Here is a 23,504-nt window from a genome sequence, read left to right on the forward strand (position 1 = left end):
GGGCAAGTTGGAGGGAAACATTTGGTGGCCTGGGAGGGCAGGCGAAGTCGCACCGGCCTGGGGGGTGTGGGTATGGGGGGGAACCTTTAGCAGCCTGGGGGCCGGGAAGGCGAAGTCACATCAGGCCTGTGGAGGAGACGGTGGTGTGGTGAGTGTGTGGCAGTGAGAGTGTGTCTGTGCGTGTTGGTGGTGGTGGGACTGGGGTGGGGGGGGTGATGTGGCAGGGGAGGAGAGGAGAATGAGAGTGTGTGTGTGGGAAAGTGAGAGATTGTCAGTGTGAGTGTGTTGTGGGGGAATGAGAGAGTGTGCCTGTGAGTGTGCGGGGCACGGATGAGAGAATGTGCCTGAGTGTTGGAGGTGGGAATGAGAGAGTGTGCAGAATTGACTCAGATTTGCACTAAGTGCAATAGCGGGCGGGTAAAATGTAGTTTTACCAGCCGGCCAGGATGGCGGGTTATGTCGTTGTACTGTCCCAAACCCACCACATTATTTATGCATTCCTGGGAAACACACCGTTTTTATGGCGGGTGGGCTTTCATTTGCCTGCCACACCATTACCTCGCTGCTTCATCATGCCGGGCACCATATTTAAAGTGCAGCCGCATGCACACATCTCAGTGTTTTCAGCCCATGGCAACTGCACGACTACTGTCCACGAAAGGCAAAAAGACAAGCAGCCCCCAGATTTAAATGATGTGTCACTGGAGTGCCGTTTGGACTCTGTGGAATCCTGCAGTGATGTCCTCTACTCCCACTCTGGCCGCAGGGCAGGCAGCAGCATCACCAATCCAGCATTGCAGGCGGTGGCAGCAGTGGTCAGTCCTAATGTTGCACAGAAGAGGTTGCCCATCCATTGCAGATAGAGGATGAATGATCTCATCCGTGCAGCCAGAGTATGGCAACCATCTCATCACTCTAAGCTCACACACTTAAGCCCATCACACATTCACTGGCATCTCACTCACTGTCAGCTCAAGGGACATCACCATGCATACCTTCACATGTTCATCTAGCCTCACCTCCACTGGAGACTGCTTCCCCAGTCCTCACCATCTTGAGGCCACTTACACAGATCAACATGTGCCCCCCCCACACTGTTTGGGATATCCCCATTCTTGTCCTGAAACCTCTTCCCTTGCCTGAGGCCACTTGTCTCCCTTCTCCAAGCAAGACCTTGTCCTGCAGCCATTGAAAAGCCAGCCACATACAGCTGATCTGGTATGTAGAGATCCACCCTTGAGCTCCCCTAAAAGTGGTGTGATGCTGTGTGTTAAGCCTGGCGCTGATGACTGTGAGTGCTGACCGAAGCAAGGTTGGCAAACAAACCTTGAAGCCCTCAATGAAGTGCAGCCCGCCAAGTGCACGTCATGTGCTGTTGTGAAACATGTCAGAATGGGGTTCATTCACCTATTGTAACTGTTGTCTTACAGATCTTTCAAAAATGCTTTCATCTCATTTCTTTTGTCATTCTTCTGATGATTGACGACTGCATCTGTATCTGAATGATTTCAAAAGGCTGCAGTCATTGAACCTTCCATCTCTGTAGCACCATGGAATGCCCCATTTGTGTCATCAAGGCTGCTAGAAATGACTGCTTTCCAGGTTTTTTTTTAAAGCATCGAACATCTGATCCAAAAGATAAAGTTTAAATTTTAAAGAAAACTTATAACTAAATTAAAATGTTGAGTCTTTCTTTATAAGTGCCCTATGCACTTAAGTAAACCATGGCCTTCACCTGATGTATAATTAGCATATCTTTAACATTACCATCATCAAAGATGTACAGGTTATTAAAACTTTTATATGGGTAGAGTGACAAAGCTGTAACATTTCAGAAAACCTATATGGCTGAATTTTCACCGCAGAGGCAGGAAACAGGAGCAGGGTTTGTTTTCAGGTCAGAAAGCCCCCTCCTGTGTGAAACTGATCTAAGTTCAGATTTTCGCATGAGAAGCCCATGAAGATCGGTTTGCTGTCCACTTAAAGCCACTTGGCGGGAGTGGGGGGTGGGGGAGTGCATCAGATGAAGTGTGTGACTCATTTAGACACCCCATGGCAGCCATCACTTTGGCTGCTGGTTTTCCTGAAGGACAGATTTGTTGTTTGGCACTGTGGAAGGCTTTGGCACAGAGGGAATCAAGATGTCACAGGGGAGTCAAAGGCCTGGCACATGGGGCAAGGCAGCCCCGTGTTGCCGACTTGCATCTAATGATGGAGGCCATGAGGGAGATGCAGAAGGTCCTTTTCCTGGAGGGTGGCAGGATCAGACTAGCTTGATGTGCAGCAGAGCACCTCTCTGTTCAATACCATCTCCCTCTGCCTTCTTACCCCCCTCCTTTCTCACCATCTGGTCCTACCTTAATGAGATGCCTGTTTCCAGGGTCTCGCTGTCTTCAGCACTTTCACATTGACCAAGACCCTTGCAGGAAGAGGGTATTGGAGGCAACACCTGACTGAACCAGGCATCAGAACTGCATCTTCAGAAGCCCTGGCAAAGTGGGCATCAGTGATCTGTGAGACGTCTTGGCCTTCGTTGCCTTCCTGCCTCTCTTTATAGTCCTAATGCCTAGGATTCCTCCTTTGCTGCAGAGAATGTTGCCCTTCATAGTCACTGTGTATAAATCTGACAGTCATGCCCCCGTTGTCAGCTGGAGACAGCGGACAATTAAAGGCTTGTTATCACAACCTTCATAAAAAGATGGATAAATTAATAGTGCAAGTAGAAATAAATGAGGTATGATGTGATAACCATTACAGGGACGTGGTTGCAAGGCGACCAAGGCTGGGGCCTGAATATTCAAGGGTATTTAGCATTTCAAAGGACAGGAGGAAAGGAAAAGGAGGTGGGATAGCTGTTAATAAAGGACAAATTCAGTGCAATAGTGAGAAATGATCTTGGTTCAGAAGATCAAGATGTAGACTCAGTTTGGGTGGTGGTAAGAAGTAGGACAGTGTATACATCAAGAAATAATGGGGGCTTGCAAGAAAGGTACTGCAGTAATCATGGGTGGCTTTAATCTTCACATTGATTTGACAAAACAAATTGGCAAAGCTAGTCTGGAGGATGAGTTTATGGAGTGTATTTGGGACATTTTCTTAGAACAATATGTTCTGGATCCTACCAGGGCTATTTTGGCCATGGTAATGTATAATGAGACAGAATTAATTAAGTATCTCATTACAAAGGATCCTCTAGCAAGAGTGATCATTGCATGAAGGAATTTCACATTCAGTTTCAGTGTGAGAAATGTAAATAAAGGCAATTACAAGGGTATAAAGACAGAGTTGGCTAAAGGTGTCTGGGAAAGGTAAGACGAGAAGCAGTAGCAGACATTTAAGGAGATATTTCATAACTCTCAGCAAGACATATTTCATTGATGAAGACTGTGTACCAGAAGGATAAACCACCTTTGGCTAGCTAAGGAAGTTAATTTTTTAAAAAGTTGTACAATGTGAAGGTGAGTGGTAGGCCAAAATATTTAGAGCAAAGGATGATTTTTTTTATAAAGAGGGAGAGATTGGAGTATGAGAGTATACTAGCAAGAAATATTTAAACAGACAGTAAAAGCTTCAACAAGTATATGAAAAGGAAAAGAGTAGTTCAAGTGAGCATTGGTTTATCAGGGGTAGGCAGGAATGGGAAGTTGAAGTCATAAACAGATCATCAGCATGATCCTATTGAATAACAGAGCAGGCTCGAGAGGTGAAATGGCGCATTTCTGTTCCTAATTCATATATGGTTCTGCAGAGGGTGAGACTAGGTGCATTAATAGTGGTAAACAAGGAAATGGCGGAGGCTTTGAGCAAGTATTTTGTATTCATCTGTACAACAGAAGACACAAAAAACATCCCAAGAGTGGTAGAAAACCAAGAAGCAAAAGGGAGGGAGGAATTTAAAATCACTATCACTAGAGAAAAAGTACTAGGAATACTAATGGCATTAAAGCCTGACAGGTCTCCTGGACCTGATGGCCTGCATCTTAGGGTTTTAAAAGAAGTAGCTGCAGTGATAATGGATACATTGGTTGTAATCTTCAAAAATTTTCTAGATTCTGGAAAGGACCCAGCAGACTGGAAAACCACAAATGTAATACCTCTATTCAAGAAAGGAGGAAGACAGAAAACAGGAAACTATAGGTCAGTTAACCAAATATCTATCATTGGGAAAATACTAGAACCCATTATTGAAGAGGTAGTAGAGGACATTGAGAAAATCATAATGCAGAAAATCAGGCAGAGTCAACATGGTTTTCTGAAAGGGAGATTGTATTTAACAAATTTATTAGAGTGCTTTAAGCAGAGTGGATAAAGGGGAACCAGTAGATATAGTGTATCTGGATTTCCAAAAGGCATTCAATAAAGTGCCACACAAAAGCTACTACACAAGATAAGAGCATATTGTGTTGTGATAGAATACTAGCATCGGTAGAGGCTCGGCTAACTAATGGTAAGCAGAGAATTGGTATAATGGGTCATTTTCAGGATGACAAACAGCAATTAGTGGGGTGCCACAGGGATTGGTGCTGGGGTCTCAATTAATCGCAATGTATATTAATAACTTGGGATGAAGGGACTGACTACATTGTAGCCAAATTTGCTGATGATGATGCAAAGATAGGTAAGAGAGCAAGTTGTGAGGAGAATGCAAAGAGATATAGATAGGTTAAGTGAGTTGGCAAAAAATTGGTAGATGGAGTATAAAATGGGAAATGCACGGTTGTCCACTTTTGCAGGAAGAATAGAAAAGTAGAATATGATTTAAATGGAAAGAAACTGTAGAATGCTCTAGTAAAGAGACACTTGGATGTCTTTGTACATGAATTGCAAAATGTCAGCATGCAGGTACAGCAAGTAATCAGGAAGGCAAACTGAATTTTGGCCTTTATTGCAAGAGGAATGGTGTTTAAAGGTAAGGAAGTGTGCTGGAAATGTACAAGGCATTGATGAGGGAACATACAAAATAAGTGAGCAGTTTGACCCCTCGAGCCTGCTCCACTATTCAGTAAGACCATGGCTATCTGTTTGTGTTTTGAATTCCACATTCCCATCCAACTGCAATAACCTTAGATTCTTGTTAGGCAGGGGAATCAACCTACCTCTACCTGAAAATATGCAGTGATCCCACTCCCACCACCTTCGCAGGCAGAGAGTTCCAAAATCACACAACCCTCTGAGAGAAAACACTTCTCTTCATCTCTGTCCTAAATGGGAAATCCCCAATTTCAAAACAGTGCCCTCTAGTTCTGGATTCGCCCACAAGAGGAAACATCCTTTCCACATCCACCTTGTATACCATTCGTGATCTTGTATAATTCAATCAAGTCAACCCTCAATCTTCTAAATTCCATTGCAAGCAAGCCTGGTTGGTCTAACCTTTCCTCATAAGACAAACTTCTCATTCCAGCTATCAACCTAGTAAACCTCCCCTGAACCGCTTCCAATGCATTTACATGCTTTCCTAAATAAGGAGACCAAAACTACACACTATTCAAGATGTGGCCTCACCAATACCATGAACAACTGAAGCATCATATCCTTACATTTATGTTCAATTTCTCTCGTAATAAAGGATAGCATTCCATTAGCTGCCTTAATTACTTAGTCTGCCTGCATATTAACCGTTTGGATGGAATTTTCTGTGCCCGCTGGCATCGGGTGTGTTTGGAAGCATGAGCAGTCAATATGACGAGAAGGCCGAACATTGATTTGCAATTGTCCGCTCTGCTCGTCAATGGCGGGCCGCATTTCCGGACGTCGGGAATCTCATTGTAAATGCATAAGCGTATCATTATAAGGCCAGCCCTCATTCCCCCTCCCACTTAATCATCCGCACATCAGGCTGACATTTTTCAAAACAGCATATATACGACGTGCACTTGGCGGGCTGCACTTCGAGGGGAACTCAGAGGTGAGTGCATAGGGTCGCCTGTTGGATTTCAAGGTTGAGGGACTATTGGCGGGTGCAGGAGCTGCCCTGCAGTTGAGCTAATTTCATGGGGGGAGGGGGTGGACAATGGGCAACGCCTGCTCTGTAGGTGAGACAAGTTGTTGGGGGCATTGGAGCAGAAAGGCTGCACGGCGGTTGATGGTGGTGCACAAGCATATGCATGGTGGATAGGGGGGTGGGGAGCAGTGGGCGGGTGGGAGGAAGTCGCCATGCATTAGGGTAACTTTTGTATAAAGTGACCACTCCTCTGCAGCTGAGACAGTTTAGACACAGCTATATTGACATGCTTGGAGTCGGGCCTCCAGCTATCTGCCCACTCATGCAATGGAGAGGCATGAAATTGCCACCAAGTGCTCCAGAACTTTCCACCTCTCGGATAAAGACTGCAAACTAATGAGTGTTTTAGTGGACTGTGGAACAGTTGAACAACTGCGCATGTTGTACAATCTTCTTGCTAAAGCTGGCCATGGAGCAGTCACTGATGGAGGTGCTCACAACCCCTTGCAATGTCATCATTCTGGTTTGAACTAGTCTCCCCCGTGGTTCAAGCTAACAGTGCAGCCTTGCAGAGTGCAGGTTAGGAGAATGCCTGAGCTGAGAGCACAGCATGCAGTTCAGTGGGCAAAGTTGTTGCCAATTGGTCAGGTGGAATGGGGTGGAGGAGGGTGGGGCCTCGGGCAGCCATGAAGCACACTAAACTCGGCCATCCAAGCATTGGCCAGCACCCTCTGGGTTGCGTTAAGGGGCCTCAGATTTAACCAGGAGAGTTTGTTAGAACATCCAGGTTAACCCACGTGTCTCTTTTTCATCTTCCAGGAGGAGTACATCAGGAGCATAGATCCTGGTGACCTAGCTGTATGCCTCGTGGCATACAAAGAGCAGAGACGAAGGAGATGAGAGTGACGGAGGTGCCTGGCTGGGCAGAGGGAGGAGCAGCACCCTCAGGAAGAAGTGGCGGCAGGGGCTCTGGCACGCACTGCTGAAGAGCCGCAGGGAACCGTTGCTGGTCAGCGTCTAGCTAGACCTAGGGTCCATAGATGCAGCCTTTCATTCCTGCAGATGACAGAGAACCAGTGTTGCTGAAGACTGCGCATGTCTAGGGAACTGGTCGATCGCATCTGCTAGCTCCTGCTGGATTTGGTGCCGTGGGGACATGGAGGGCATCCACTGCTCATGGCTGTGACAGTAACTGCGGCACTCAATTTTTACATCAGTGGCTCCTTTCAGGGCTCCACAGATGATCTCTGTGGGATATCACAAGCCTCCACCCACAAATGCATCCATGAGGTTACGGACACCATCTTCATGAGGGCAGACAGCTTTGTGCATTTCACCCGGGACCAGGGAAGCCAGGATGCAAGAGTGATTGGATTTTCCCAGACCCCAGGTTTCCCACACATGTAGGGTGCCATCGACTCCACTCACGTGGCGCTCAGATCTCTGTCGCAACAAGCGGGTAACTATGTCAACTGCAGGAGCTTCCATTTGCTGAATGTGCAGCTGATGTGTGACCACCACAAGTGCATCCTGCAGGTCTGTGCATGGTTCCCAGGGAGTGTCCGTGACTCCTACATTTTCAGGTGGTCACAGATCCCTGACGTCTTCTAGGGTTCACATAGGCTGCAGAGGGATGACTCCTCGGGGACAAGGGCTACCTACAGAGGATGTGGCTGATGACACCCGTGTGGCAGCCTCAGACTACAGCAGAATGAAGGTATAATGGGGCTCATGGTGCGACTCGCAACTTGGTGGAGAAAGCCATCGGGATGCTGAAAATGAGATTTTGGTGCCTGGACTTGTCGGGAGCCCTCCAGTATAGTCCACAGAGGGTGTCACGCATCATTGTTGCTTGCTGTGCCCTTTGCAGCACCAGGATGTAATGGGGAGAAGAGCTGGCTGAGGAGGAGCTGGAGGTCTCCTCTGCTGAGGAGGATGTCGATGGTGAGGAGATACTCGAAGGAGACAATGACGGTAATGAAACAATTGCACTGGCCAGATGAGACAGGCATGCTCAGGAGGCATCATAGCTGCTAGATTTGAGGATGATGATGACATGCAATTTGGACACTCCATAGATATATAAATAGCCTCTGAAAACGTCTGACTCCTGTCTGGCCATGGGCAGCTTGCTTGCGCTCTGTGATCAGGGTCATATCAAGGAGATGCAGCCGTGAAACTTTAAATGCACCTGATCCTTTGTCAGCTTTCAACACCTGATCCCTTCAGGAGCACAGCATCATGGTCACAGATGCTAATAAGATGTGGGTCAGCCCCACCTTAAAAGTACTGAGAGCACATAGAGGGAATGATGCCTGCCCATGACCTTCTGGCAGCAATGACAAGCACTGCCGAGGTGCAAGCATCAGTAATGTGCCAAAGGAATGTGAGGCCAGACTATCACTTTGGTCTGAAGGCTGCACAAAGCACAGGGAAGAGGCCCTGACTGAGAAGCCTACCTTTATCTTGTGCAGAAAGGTTTCGCACATGAGTGACAAGAACACTGCTCATCAGAACAAGGAACCATAGACAGGTAGACATTCTTGGGAGTTTATTGCCAATAGTGAATATTATGTACAAGTGATTAACATCCATCCCCAGGCTATGCAATAACACCTTCTTAACCTTCCTAACCCTGCAGCTATGCCTTGGTCTTCCCCGGACATCCACAGCAGAGGTGGAGGCAGCCTGCTGAGGCTACCTTAGCAGGTGTCGTCTGGAGGGCCCCATGTTACTCCTTAAAAGAACTCCAGTAAATTGGTTAAACAGAATTTCTGTTTCACAAAACCATGCTGATTCTTCCCGATTACGTTGAGTTTCTCTAAGTACCCAGCTACAATCTCCTTGATGATTGATTCTAACACCTTTCCCATGACAGATGGCAATCTAACTGGCCTATGGTTTCCTCTTTTCTGCCTTCCTCCCTTCTTGAATAGAGGGGTTATAGAGGGAACCTTTCCAGAATCTAGCAGATTTTGGAAATTTAGCACCAACGCATCTAGTACCTCATTAGCTGCTTCTTTTAAGACCCTAGGATAAAGTCCATCAGGACCGGGAGACTTGTCAGCCCGCAGCTTCATCAGTTTGCTTAGTGCCACTTCCCTAGTGATTGTAATTTCACCAAGTTCCTCTCTCTCTTCCACCTCATGATTTACAGCTATTACTGGAAGGTTTTTTTGTATTCTCTGTAATGAAGACAGAAGCAAAATATTTGTTTACTTCATCCGCCATTTCCTTATTATCTACTGTTAACTCCCTACTGTCACTCTCTAGAGGACCAACACTCGCTTTACTTACTCTTTTCCTTTTTAAATACCTGTACAAACTCTTGCTATCCATTTTTACATTTCTAGCTAGCTTCTAATTTCTTTCTCCTGATTAATCTTTTAGCCATTCTCTGCTTTCTTTATATTCTGACCAATTATCTGACCTGCCAATCATCTGACCTGCCAATCATCTTTGTGCAGTTAAATGCTTTTTCCTTAAGATTGTTGCTTTCCTTAGCTTCTTTAGTTAACCATGGATTGTGGGTCCTCCCCTTAGACATATTTCATGAGATGGCGGCAAGGGGGCAGTGACTATGACAGAACTATGGAGGATAAAGCTGGCAATAATAATGACCCGGATTTTGCAGTTAGCAGTAAAGGGACAGCACTTCTCACTGACTTTGAAGAAAACTGCTTACAAAGATTTAGCAAGTTCTGGAGTGTTGATTTCCTCTTCTGATGTGACTTTGAATCTATGGCCATCTATAGGGTATATATGGCATACAACGACAGTAACGACAAGTTATTTGATCAGATTAAAACATTTTTAGATAGCAAACCTGAAAGTAAAAAAACACAGATTATATTTCATTTCCTAATTATTGTATAAAAAGTGAAATAAAGATAGGGAAATACACAAGGGGTTAAGGTTGAAACTGAAATGTGATACACTTTTAAAATAAAAATTAATTATTTTAAAAAATACTTTTTAAATACTATGGGGGAAGGGCACTCACTAGTTGTCAAATTAGTTTTTCAGGATTGTACGGGTTGTTCAGTAATTGTTACTTATGTATGGTTTGAAAACTCAGTTACAACTCATTCAACAAAGTCCCATTGATTTTTCTCCTGGTTTACTCTCAGCTGGATCCTGGAGATTCATCTTTTATTCCTGGAGAATCCAGGGCAACTCTGGAGGACTAGCAACCTACTTTGGCACTGAACCTGCAAACTGTGTCTGAATGTACTTTAGAGATCTGTGATAAGTGTATTTTTCATTTCTCAATTGTTTTTAATTTTATGTGAGCATATAAGGAGGTTGGCAGCTGAGTCAGAACCAGAAAATGACCCAAGAATTAATTAACACTGCTTTTTTTCAGTTCTTTAGGTAAGCATTAATACTCGTTAGTTTTTGTTTTACTAAGGTGTGCCGTTTACAAGAACTTGTGAAGAAGAGTGAGCAAGGTCTAGGATCAGCTGAAGGACATATTTCCAGTCTGAAGGATGCTCAGGAAAGGCTGCAAAAAGATCTGGATTCTAGCAGGGCCAAACTCAGGGAGACAAGTGATTCCCTTTCTTCTGTGCAGGTACTAATGACTATATCGTAGTTATAAATCCCTGTGTTTCCATTTTTAAAATTCCTGTTAAACACATGTTCTGACTCTGTTTCTTTTCATATTTGAATGTAATTTTTAGGTTAAGACAAATAATCTTTAACGTCCTTCATGGTTATGAACAGTTGGTATGTCAGAACTGACAGCTGCTGAAAAGTGCAATCCTGGAGGCAAGAAGTCTGTTTTCTGTAAATACATTTTAAAAAAATCAATCCAGTGAACATAGATTAGAGTCCCAAGGCTGCCTGAAAATTATTCATTGTGTTGCGATCTCCATAGAGACCAGTAACTTTAAACAAATGACCAACTTAAAGGAATTGCATGGCAAGATTTTGAGTTTTGAAACTGTTACTGTAACTGAGCAGTTTAATACTTCAATTACTGTTGTGTAATTGTTTTTTGCTGATGTTATTAAGGTTTCTTAATACTGAAGGAACATTTTTAACAAATTGCCAAGCCTACTTCATAGAGATGGATCACCCAAAAACAAAATTTTGGGCCGGATCTTCATCCCATCATAAAGTGGGGAATGGAATCAGGAACGGCAAAACTTTTTTTTTCATTTTGAATTTCCTGTACCTTCCCAACCCCCCACAAAAACGGCTTGGGTGAAGACTCCGCACGCATGCTCGATGACTTCAGGGTTGGCATTTTAAGAGTCACAGCAAAATCATTTTTCCTCCCTGCCCCTTCGCTATTTTCCTCTGACCCTGCACATTTTAGAAGCCTCCAAAAAAACCACTCAGTTGAGTTGGGAGCACTTCTATAATGTTAGAAGTGCATTATTGGGAAAGGTGTGAAGCAATGTTTCCTAAGTTTTTTCTTCTGTTTTGAAAACTCAGCGCTTGCCTGCCAGCAGAGGAATTCTCTGCCACGTTGGATGGAAGAGAGTGAGGAGTCTGTAGACCTAGCACAGCTGCTGACCTGCCAGCAACAAGACTTCACTGCTGCTTCAAAGCCTGCAACAGTCAGCTACTCCCTGTAAAATTGTCCCTTCAGTCATGTGTGTGGCTCCGGGGCACCTCTAAGCAACAGCGGCTCAGCTGCAGTAGCAGCAGCCAGAAAAAAATTGTATGACATGTGGACAAGTCGATAGACAGGAGGAACCTCGAAGCCAGGTGCCCACATGAATGAGGTTCAAAGAGGGAGGTTGTACCCACCAGACAGCTGCGAGAAACAAAGTAGGAAGAGGCTGCATTTATCCAGTGAGTAGCTGAACAAAAAAACCTGCAGTCAAGGGAACACTAGAGACATACACTGGCATTGAAGCTCACTGTGACCTTTATCATTTTGCAACTGGTTTGTTCCAAGGTTCTGCAGCTGGATGCGTGGCATCTCCTAGTCAGATGCATACAGGTGTATCCATGGAGTGATGATGCCCATTTCACTAAAGCAGCCCAGTAAATCTCTCGCCACCGATGCAGCATCTCGGACACAGAGGGCAATGGGCTTTGCATCCATAGCTGGCTCTCCACAGGGCTCGCGTGACTGGACACATTGCGAAAGAGCTCCCATGCCGAATGCAGACTAGCACATAAAGCAAGGGCTACCATTCTTTTAATGTGCAGCTGCTCTGTGACCATTGCAAGAGGTTCCTTCATGTCTCCACCTATTACCCTGACTGTTGCTGCAACTCATTTATTTTACAGGAATCAGGTCTGTCTCAGTTGTCCTGACCATCCCCACAGCTGCATGGATGGATACTTGGAGATAAGGGGCATTCCCTGAGGGAGTAGCTGCTCACCCATATAGCAACCGCAGACAGATCCCAGAGGAGGTACAACAAAAGCCACTTTCATACAAGGACTGAGTGAACAGCCCATTCGGCTGCTCAAAACATGGTTCAGATGATGGTAGAGGGATGTTTCTGAAACTGGAAGTCTGTTTCCAGTAAGGCCCGCAGGACTCTCTGCTGTGGCCATTACTCTTTGTGGTGTACGCAAATGATTTGGACTTAAGTGTAAGGGGTATGATCATGAAGTTTGCAGATGACATGAAAATTGGTAGGGTGGTAAGTAGTGAGGAGGATAGCTGTAAACTGCAGGAGGATATCAGTGGACTGGTCAGGTGGGAAGAGCAGTAGCAAATGGAATTCAACCCGGAAAAGTATGAGGTAATGCACTTGGGGAGGACTAACAAAGCTAGAGATTACACTATGAATGGTAGGACCCTGGAAAGTACTGAAGATCAGAGAGACCTTGGTGTTCATATCAATAGATTCCTGAAGGTAGCAGGGCAGGTAGATAAGGTGGGTAAGAAGGCATATGGGATACTTGCTTTTATTAGCTGAAGCATAGAATACAAGAGCAAGGAGGTTATGCTGGAATGTATAAAACACTGGTTAGGCCACAACTGGAGTACTATGTACAGTTCTGGTCACCACATTATAGGAAGGGTGTGATTGCTCTGGAGAGGGTACAGAGGAGATTTACCAGGATGCTGTCTGGGCTGGAGGGTCTGAGCTATGAGAAAAGATTGGATGGGCTGGAGTTGTTTTCCTTGGAGCAACGAAGGTTGAGAGGGGAGTTGATAGAGGTGTATAAGGTTATGAGGGGCATAGATAGGGTAAATAGGAAGGCACTTTATCCATTAGTAGAGGGGTCAGTAACCAGGGGCATAAGTTTAAGATAAGAGGTGGAAGGCTAAGAGGGGAGTTGAGGAGAAAGTTTTTCACCTAGAGGGTGATGGGAGTCTGGAACTCACTGCCTGAAAGGATGGTTGAGTCAGAAGCTCTCGTAACATTTAAGAAGTATTTAGATATTCACTTGTGTTTTCATAGCCTCCAGGGCTATGGACCAAGTGCTAGAAAATGGAATTAGTCTAGTCAGATCTTTGTTGACCGGCATGGACATGATGGGCTGAATGACCGCCTTCTGTGCTGTAGACATCTGAGTTTATGAGCCTCAACTGCTCAGATGTGGCTCTACTGTTGACACCTGCCCGCATGCCCCATATAATTTTAGTTTTCTGCATGCTCCATAACTTGGTGCAGCAAAAGGGTCTGGTACTGGAGCCAGAGGAGGACAAGGGAGGGAGCCTCTCATTAGACGAGGAACAGCAGGAGGAGGAGAGTGAGGTAGAAGGCTCGTGGGAGAGATCCTGGAGAAGAGGTACATGATGTGAACATCGAGTCACTGCAGGGCTTACCCAAAGTCACTTTACATGCTGGGAAGCTTGTAAGAGTGCGAATCAAGACTTGGAAGGAGTTGGGGACAACAAAGGCAGGACATTACATACATCATGCATCCGACTACCTGTGAGGCTTGAGGAGTGGCAACTAGATGCTGAGTGCGGGTAGTGGGTGAGAAATGAAGACAAGTGACCATATAATAAAATCAACATGTAATATATATATATTGTAAGTAGATTAAATCTTCTCAAAAAAAGGTTTTGGTATCACTTCATACATGTTTCATCAATTAATATACTTTACTAAACCAACCTAAATACCATTGTGATCCAATTGATGGTCTAACCAGTGCAATGCCCTAGGCACTTGAACACTCTTATATTGTGCCCCCTTTGTTGCCTCAGAGGAGGTGGAGGCACAATAATCACCTCTTTGGTTATATGGTTGTGAGGATCCTGGCGGTTAGCCTCATTGTGCAAATGCAGTTCCCCTGCTTGCTGTTGGGTAGCAGGTGGTGCCTCTGGCTTAGGGGCCAAGGATCTGGAGGGGGAGATTATTCCCTCAAAAAGCATGGATGATCCTCCTGTTCAGATTGCTCAGTCCTTGGTGTGGTGTCCAGATGGCTGGATGGATGGGCTGTGCAATCTCTCTATTCAACAATCTGCCACCCACAAGATAGTCCTGTTCAGAGCCCTAACCATCTTACCCACTTTTGCAACGGAGCTCTTGACACCGCGCAGGAAGCCTTGCACCTCTTGAATGCACTCAGACTTACCATAAGGTTGGCCACTTTGTTGTGGCTGCTGATCTTGCCGCTTCCAACCCAGGCTAATATTGAGGTAATAACCACTACTGACTTTTCCTTTCGCAGTGTATGCATTCTCAATGCTTCAAGGAACTTGGCCAGTTGGGTATTCAGTTGCCACTGCAGGTCCAAATACTCGCTCCCAAATGGAGACTCCAGAGGCTCTGCCTTACTAGCCTACAGAGAGTTTTTGCGATTGCCCCCTCCCCCCTCTGCACAAAACCTTTGCATCTCTGAGACCCCCTCCTGCACACTGCTATTATCTGAACCACAGCTGTCACTGTTAGGCTAATAAATACATGAAAGTGGCTAAAATGCACCACAGATTCAGTCAGACAACTAGCCACTTTTGGGGCGAGGCCAATGTTTCTTTGAAATGTGTATCATGGACTAAAAGAAGTGGATGACATTCATTATCTCAAATGGCTAGACCATCAATGAAGCTTTCTTCAAAGAAAAGTCAAGTTGTTAAAAAACATACATAGATTTTCAATAATTCAGAATCTGAGATTGTAATTGTTGTCAGGTTTCAAAATAAAATTTACTGTCAAGTAGCAGAAGAATACTTTAGCTAATTAACATGCTGGATAATAGTTGTTGTGTCCGATCTATTCTTCTTCTCCAGGTACCATCCTCGATAATTCGAGGGTCACTGAACCATGGCTTATGGCGTAATTTTGCAATGGGGCAGGGCAAGAAGGCAAGTCCCAAGTCTACCTCATCTGGAACAGGGGAATTGTACCCTGCACTGTTGACATTATCCTGAACCACATACTCATCATCTAGCCAATTGAGCTAACCATCCCCTAACTAATATATAAGAAAAGTTTATTTTATCATTAAAATTAGTCTCCTTTAACAGATAGGTGAAGGCAAGAGATAATTTAAGAAAGCCTTTTGGTCACCCATTCTCTGCTTCTACCATCTAAAATGTCATAGAGGGTCTCCTTATGGGTCACGTCCCAGGTAACGGCTGTTTGAAACTCAGTCATAAGATATAGAAGAAACTTTTGAGTGTTTCATTTTTCCTACTTTGAAACAGTTTGTTTATTGCAAGTCAAGCGCTGTATTAAATATTTTGCCATGGTTTTCTGCTGTTGTACAGGCTAAAAGTGAAATGATTACAAGATGATCGTACTGTGGTGTTTGCCAGCTTTTAAAGTCAGTAATAGAATTGCTGGACAGGTGTAGTATACCAGAGATGAGAGATAATTAGTGGTCCTGTGGAATGCTATTCCACATTGCACAAAGAATCGTGGAGGTTTGGGTCATAGAAGATTTGGTCTCTCATGAAGCAAAATATAAGTTGTTGCAGTAAAACCCTTGTGGTAACAATTCAATTTGCAAAGAAATAATTACAATAGAAGTTAACGTTTTGTAATCCTTAAACAATTACCATAGTAACTGGAATAATGTCCCTGTGTGCCATAGGGAGAATTGGAGCAGCAAAGGCAGGATTATGAGGCAAGACTGACTGCAGCAAAAGAAGAGGAGAAACTTAAATTGGAAAAATTGGAAAAGGATTCGGAACAAAAATGGAAAGCAATTGTAAGGTAATTCCAATGAAATGTAATTAACTGCCAGTTGTTACGATCCCAGCTGATGTTAATACTGGACAAGTCAGATCCCATAGTGAAACCTGGCTTGATAGATGCTAACTTTGTTTTTGGTTAAGAAGCCGTGGAGAAAAGCTAAAAGTTCACTGGAGTCTGTTGATGCACTTTTAACACAGAATTAATTTATTAAACAAGAAAAAATAATCCATATTACACCAGACAAAATAGTTGCAAAGATCTCAATACTAACACAAGGAAATAATTCAAATCACACTTATTATACCCCAAGCAATATCTTTACAGACACATACAAATTCAGACAGTTAACAATAACTATCTTAAACTCTAACGTTCAGGGTAAGTATGAGGTACATGCAAATTAATAGGCAAGCTGTGGTCAGAACAACCCCACTCCAAAATAAATGACAGATGCGACCAAAGCAGATTCCATGGATTTTTCAACAACCCAACCAGAAGTTTGTCGCATTGTGAGCCAACCAGTCTCACAGGAACTTTGTATTTCTCCACACTTGAAGATCTTATCTTGGAATTCGGTCAAACGCCACTTCCACTCATACTTTCTAAGATTCCTTTCTTCTGGATCTCCGAGTACACTCAAGCTTCACCTTCCATGCACAATATCAGATCTTTAGCCATATCAAGCAGAACACCACTGCTCCCAAAGCCTACAGCGCAGAGTCACCAATCTTTGGCTGCCTCCTCAGATCTTCAGACTTCTCTTAAGCCCACTTTGCTTCAAGTCTGCTCCTTGCAGCTTTGTCTTTAACTTGGAGTCTAATGCTCTGTTCCTTTCTTGACTCATTAAGGCCTATTTCTGATTCTTGTCTCTATGCCTTTCTTGGGACTTCTTTCTGCTCCCTGTCTTTGTTCCTGCCTGGGATTTTCTTCTGGGACTTCTTGTCCCTCTCCCTGTGTCCTGCTCCCTGGGACACCTTTGAATGCTTTTCATGCCATTTGTTCGTTTCCCCTGTGCAGATGCACAGGTCCAGTTGCCAGCCAAAGAATGGAAAAAACACCAACTGCACATGTGGTCACTTCCCCGCCAGTACATGTACAGGAGACCCGTGGCCCGCTGGGAATTTGAGTTTCCGACCTCTGAGGTAAGTATTCGCATTTCTTAACATTGGAATTTTCTTTTCTAATAATGCCATTCTATTTTTGTTGGGGATTTAATAGTATCTAAGATTGATGAAATCAGGTAAGATTAGATTTTCTGTTTTATGGCTAAGTATCTAAATCATCAAAGTTGAAAATAGATTTTTTTATCTTCATGGAAGTGAGTGGTAGTTGGTGGTAATTTTGTCAGTGATTTAGCAGAACCTAGAGTTATGTAGTATACCACACAACAGTTGTCCAGGTAAGGCAGATCCCAGAGTGGTGTGTTGGGACAGACGTATGAGACCTTAGGTGGAACAAGGAATGGACAGGGGGAAATGAGCAGGAAGGAAACAAAGAGAAGCGGTGGTGTGGTGATAATCAATAAAAAGGAATGAATGAATGAGTGGACCACCCGGCGACGACGGCAAACCCAGCTCTGTCAAACCTGCAAAATCCTTCTTACTAACATCTGGGGCTTGTGCCAAAACTGGGAGAGCTCTCTCACAGGCCAGTCAAACAATAGCCTGACATACTCACAGAATCGTACCTTACAGATCATATCCCAGACACCACCACAAACATCCCTGGGTATGTTCTGTCCCACCAGCAGGACAGAGGCAGCAGCAGTGGTGGCACAGTGGTATACAATCAGGAGGGAGTTTTTCCTGAGAGTCCTCAACGTTGACTCCGGCCCCCATGATGTCTCAAACATGGGCAAGGAAACCTCCTGCTGATTACCACGTAAGGCCCACCACCTGCCCTAAGCTGATAAATCATTACATGTTGAACACCACATGGAGGAAGCAATGGTGCAGAATGTACTCTGGGTGGGGGACTTCACTGCCCATCACCAATGCTGGAATTTTTCGCACGTAAAATTGTGTGCAAAATTGAGGTCGGTAGGCACGTATGGGAGTTGAAGCAGCACCCTCCGACAATTAAAGGGCCAATTAAGGCCATTAAAAAGCCAATTGTCTGCAATTTTACATTGCCGAATGATCTTCACCACATCTCATGGGCAAAACTGGTGGGCAGAATTCGCGTTTTTATAATTTCCTCATCCACGGGCAGGATAAAAGGCCCTGGGAGCAGCAGCACTTACTCTCTCATTGCCAATCCTTTATTTTGTGAGTACAGAGTTGTCCCAGAGTTTCTTGGCATCTCTTTTGATTGTCAAGCCTGCATTTCAGCATCTCAAGTCCTCATCTTCCCTGGAAGGTTCCTCTGAGGATTGCAACACCGTGCTCCTTCATTTTCAAGGCACTGCTCCTCTGTATCCCATCTAATGGGGATAGTGCATTCTTGGTGGAACCCCCTCTGAAGAGAGGGAGAGGAGGCCAGGTGGGCATGGGCAGCATCCCAGGGAAAGACCTTTAAGAGGAAATGCATGGGCTCATGTGCTGCAGTGCCAGCAGGGAGGGCAAGGCAGGAGGGCACTCCAAAGACGCCACTACCCAGCGTCTTAGATTATTCAGGCAACTCTCCAACTACTTCCAGATGTCCGAGGCCCAGTGCCACAGGAGGTCCGCCTCTTCAGGGTCACAGTGACCGCAGCACGTCACATGATGGTCCTGGAAATTGCCTCCAACTGCGTGGGTGGTCACCCCATGCAGGTGGCTTTGTAAGTCACAGTGGTCCTCAACTTCTACGCCTCTGGTTCTTTTCAGGGCTCAGTGGGGGATCTGTGCGGCATTCCTCAATCAGCTCCACACAGAGGTGTCAAGCTTGTGATTGACCATACCTTTAGACATGTCTGCACTTTCGTCCACTTCCGGACAGACGAGGTGAGCCAGGCGGAGAGAGCACAAGGCTTCACTGCGATGGCTGTGTTCCCCCATGTCCAAGGTGTAATAGACTGCACTCACGTGGCCATCAAGGTGCCAGCAGGCGGGCCTAGAGCTTTCGTCAGCAGAAAGGGGTTTCACTCAATGAATGTTCAGATCATCTGTTATCACAGGACACAGATTCTCCAAGTTTGTGCCCGTTAAACTGGGAGCTCACACAATGCTTACATCTTGTGGTACTCACAGGTACCAAGGCTGTTTGTGGCTCCTATGCGAGTGGATGGCTCCTAGGTGACTAGGGCTATCCTTGAGGAGGTGGCTGATGACCCCAGTCTGTCACCCAAGAACTGAGGCTGAGGAGAGATACAGTAAGAGTCATGCCTCCACAAGGGCGATTATGGAGAGGACCATCGGGCTGCTGAAGATACACTTCAGATGCCTAGACCGATCAGGGGGAGCACTGCAGTATCCTCCAGAGGGTGGTTCCATCATAGTCATTGCATGCTGCGCCCTGCAGAACCTGGCTGTGTCAAGGGGGGGGACCCACTGAAGGCTGGGATAAAGATAGACAGCTCCACATGCCATGGAGGATGACTCAAGTGATGGCTCAGAGGAAGAGCCTGGGGAGGGGCAGGGTGAGGACCTCAAGGCAGAGGATAGGAACTCTCATGGAGGCAGGGACACCAGGGACGCTTTGGTGCAGCGAACCTTCTGTTAGTCATCCAAGGCATCGATGCCTCATCAAACCAATGGCACTGTCTCCTCTGCCAATAATCAATATGCCAGCATCACACAATGCCATACTTTTACAAGTCTGTGCTGCATCTGGCACCTAATCATACCATGAAGCTAACGTAGCGCATTTAAATGAAATATATGTTTATCATACTTAACATGAAGGAACAAAGAACAAACAAAGCATCCATCCCTAACACGAGTCGAAAAAATTAATACAAAAAACGTCACCCGTGACACGCATGCAGTTGCTCAAGGTGCCTTCAACTCATGTGTGCGAGTGCTGCATATGTGCCCCCCCCGCCCCACCGACAGTACTGCCCCTGCTGTCTTGGTGGCCCTGATGACCTTGGTGGTTGTCCTCTGGCCACTGGGGCCTTCGTAGGCTCCAGCCCCATAGCTGGGCACTCCTCAGTTATCGTGGCATCATCAGCGGGACGGAAGAGCTAGTGCCCTCATCCAGAGCACCTTGAGAGAAGCCCATAGAGACAACAGGTAGCTCATCTGCATGAAGTACATTTGCACCTCCCTGCTCACCACTAATGGATGGGCATCTAGCAGGGAGACTAGGTGTCTCATCCATATCTCACATTGGCAGTGACTTCCTGAGGTCACTCCCTGTGTGAGGACTTGCAGGTCCGCGTGCAACCCCAGGAACCCCAGAGCCTGCTCCTGAAGCTGCCCCTCCATGAGAGCTGACACACTCTCAAAGGAGGAGGCTGTGTGCTCGGTGCTTTGGGCCATCGCAGAACTCTTGCTGTGCATGGGCTCCTCCATGACGGAGACCATGGCATGCAGACCCTCATGGATTCCGTCTGTTCTCCCCACGCATGCTGCTGGACGTCCAGCATCTGCCACCTGATGGACTACTCCATAGGCTCGTTGCCTGCCTCGGATGCAGCATAGTCCTTGTCCCCAGCTGTGCTCCACTGTCGGCTCCGTGGGACCTTTCTGCCTCTGCCAGCTCCTCATGTGAGTATGATGTGCCCTCCCTGCTGTGCGTTACCCCCAGAGCCAAATATCTGATGCCCACTGACGTGTGAGTATCTGCACTGGTGCCTGGCTCAACAAGAGAGTGTGATGGTTAATGGAGCTCAATGGGTGTCCTCAGGGTTGTCGGTGGCTCCTGCGGATGGCACAGTTGTGGGAGGAAGGCAAAAGATCAGTACATTCAATCGTCATAGTCACTATCCATGCTAGGTAGGCTGAGGAGCCAGTAGGACCTGCTGCATGGTGCCATCTACACTGGAGCCTCAGTGGGCTGTCTGGCCATAGTAGTTCAGTTTCTGATGAGAGGAGCCTGTTATGTTACCAGTACCCACCGCCGACACATCTGTCAACTGCACTCTTACCTTCATCCGAGACCCCTGCCCCACCGCGACCGAAGGAGCAAGCTGGCTGGTGGCATTCTTGCTCCAGTGCATCGTTCTCGTGCTTAGTGAGGACGTACAAATTTGGCACTCCTCCACCTGTCCTGCCGTGCTCTGCTTTTCCTGTCAGGGAAAGATGTTCTGTCTCCCTGAAGATCCTTTCCTGGTTCCCACCTGCCCTCCCACCTGGCCATTAGGTGGCACATCTCACCCTGCAATGCACTGAGGCCAGTCGTACTGACATCCCAGCCTTGGCAGGACAGGCTTAACTGCCAGTTAGGATACATACTCTTGGACCCTTGAACATTCCAAAAAACAGGCACCCGACTAAAGTTCTCTGCACAGATCCATACCTTTTCTGCACTTATTCTTACTAACCGCAGCAGATCATTGGATCTTTTGTGGCACTAAGTCAACGTGTGGCACACCACGTCGTGTCCACTGACCTGGGCAGCGATATTTATCCAGGCCTTCTTGGTCAGGTGGGGTGGCCTTCTCTTGCCGACTCTAGGCATCAAGATATTCTGCCTGGCACTGAACTCCTTGATGAGCATTCCCAGGCACCCACCTGAGAAACATGGGGCAGAGTGCCCACCTGACTTGCCCTCCCATCTTTCATGAGCTCCAGGTGCTGAGGCCATGACTGCACATCAGGACCCTTCTTGCACAGCTACCAGACAGCTCCCTCAGCCTCCCCCACAACTCCTGGCAGCCTTCAAGGGGCTGCCTCTTCCTTTTTTGAACACCACATTGGGCCCCCATTGGACCTTGCACCCGACACGATCCCACCCCCACACGTGGAAAACCCATTCAGCGGTCACGTTTCACGCCAAGTGGGCCTTAATGGCCAGCCAGCTTACATTCACAGTGCGATCTTGCACGTTTTACGTCAGCTTCCGGCCTTGCTGACTTCGGGCGCATCCTGAGGGTAAAATGCAGGCCCAAGAGTAGCTCGGAAGCACCACCACAGACTGAGCTAGCCAAGTCCTAAAGGACACGACTGCTAGACTAGGTCCGTGGCAGGTGGTGAGGTAACCAACACGAGAGAAAAGCATACGTGACCTCATCCTCACCTTCCTGCTGCAGATGCATCTGTCCTTGACGATATCGGTAGGAGTAACCTCTGCACAGTCCTTGTAGAGACGAAGTCCCATCTTCACATTGAGGATACCCTCCATCGTGTTGTGTGGCACTACCATCGTGTTAAATGATTTTGAACATATCTAGCAACTCAGGACTGGGCATCCATGAAGATCTGTGGGCCAGAATTGTACTCAGCCACAATCTGTAACCTCATGGCCTGGCATATTGCCCACTCGATCATCACCACCAAGTCAGGGATTCAACCCTGGTTCAATGAAGAAGGCAGGAGGGCATGTCAGGAGCAGCACCAGGCATACCTAAGAATGAGATGTCAACTTGATGCAGCTACAAGCAGCAAGTGATAGACAGAGCAAAGCGATTCCACAACCAATGGATCAGATCTAAACTTCACAGCGCTGCCACATCCAGTTGTGAACGGTGGTGAACAATTAAACAACTCATCGGAGGCGGAGGCTCCACAAATATCCCCATCCTTAATGATGGGGGAGTCCAGAACATCAGTGCAAAAGATAAGGCTGAAGCATTTGCTACAATCTTCAGCCAGAAGTGCTGAGTGAATGATCCATCTTGGTCTCCTCCAGAGGCCCCAAGCATCACAGGTGCCAGTTTGCAGCCAACTCAGTTCACTCCACGTGATATCAAGAAACAGCTGAAGGCACTGGATACTGCAAAGGCTATGGGCCCTGACAATATTCCAGCAATAGTACTGAAAACTTGGGCTTCAGAACTTACTGCACTCCTAGCCAAGCTGTTCCAGTACAGCTACAATACTGGCTTCTACCCAGCAATGTGGAAAATTGCCCAGTTTTATGTACACAAAAAGCAGGACCATAAACCAGCCATTTACCGCCCCATCAGTCTACTCTCGATCATCACTAAAGTGATAGAAGGGGTCATCAACACTGCTATCAAGTGGCACTTACTTAGCAATAACCTGCTCACTGACACTCAGTTTGGGTTCCGCCAGGGTCACTGAGGTTCTGACCTCATTACAGCCTTGGTTCAAATATGGACACAAGAGCTGAACTCTAGAGGTGAGGTGAGAGTGACTGTCCTTGACAGCAAGACAGCATTTGACCGCGTGTGGCACCAAGGAACACCAGCAAAACTAGAGTCAATGGGAATCCAGGTATAGTTCTCCGCTAGTTGGAGTCATACCTGGCACAAAGGAAAATGGTTGTGGTTGTTGGAGGTCAGTCATCTCAGCTCCACGACATCACTGCAGGAGTTCCTCAGGGTAGTGTCCTCGGCCCAGCCATCTTCAGCTATTTCATCAATGATCTTCCTTCCATTATAAGGTCAGAAGTGGGATGATCGTTGATGATTTGCAACTCCTCAGAAACTGAAACAGTCCATG

At 46.3% G+C, this 23,504-nt stretch overlaps 1 protein-coding gene across 2 annotated transcripts in view; it reads left to right on the forward strand.

The window, feature by feature from the left end:
• fam184ab (family with sequence similarity 184 member Ab) overlaps positions 1-23,504 on the forward strand; it is a 210,289-nt gene that overhangs the window by 104,555 nt on the left and 82,230 nt on the right. For both annotated transcript variants that reach the window (XM_041188881.1, XM_041188882.1), the window contains exons 7-8: positions 10,356-10,517; positions 15,911-16,032. In XM_041188881.1, coding sequence (XP_041044815.1) covers positions 10,356-10,517; positions 15,911-16,032 — 284 coding nt within the window. The remainder of the gene's footprint in view (positions 1-10,355; positions 10,518-15,910; positions 16,033-23,504) is intronic.

Source organism: Carcharodon carcharias, chromosome 5 (genome assembly GCF_017639515.1).
Source record: "Carcharodon carcharias isolate sCarCar2 chromosome 5, sCarCar2.pri, whole genome shotgun sequence".
NCBI classification, from domain to species: Eukaryota; Metazoa; Chordata; class Chondrichthyes; order Lamniformes; family Lamnidae; genus Carcharodon; species Carcharodon carcharias.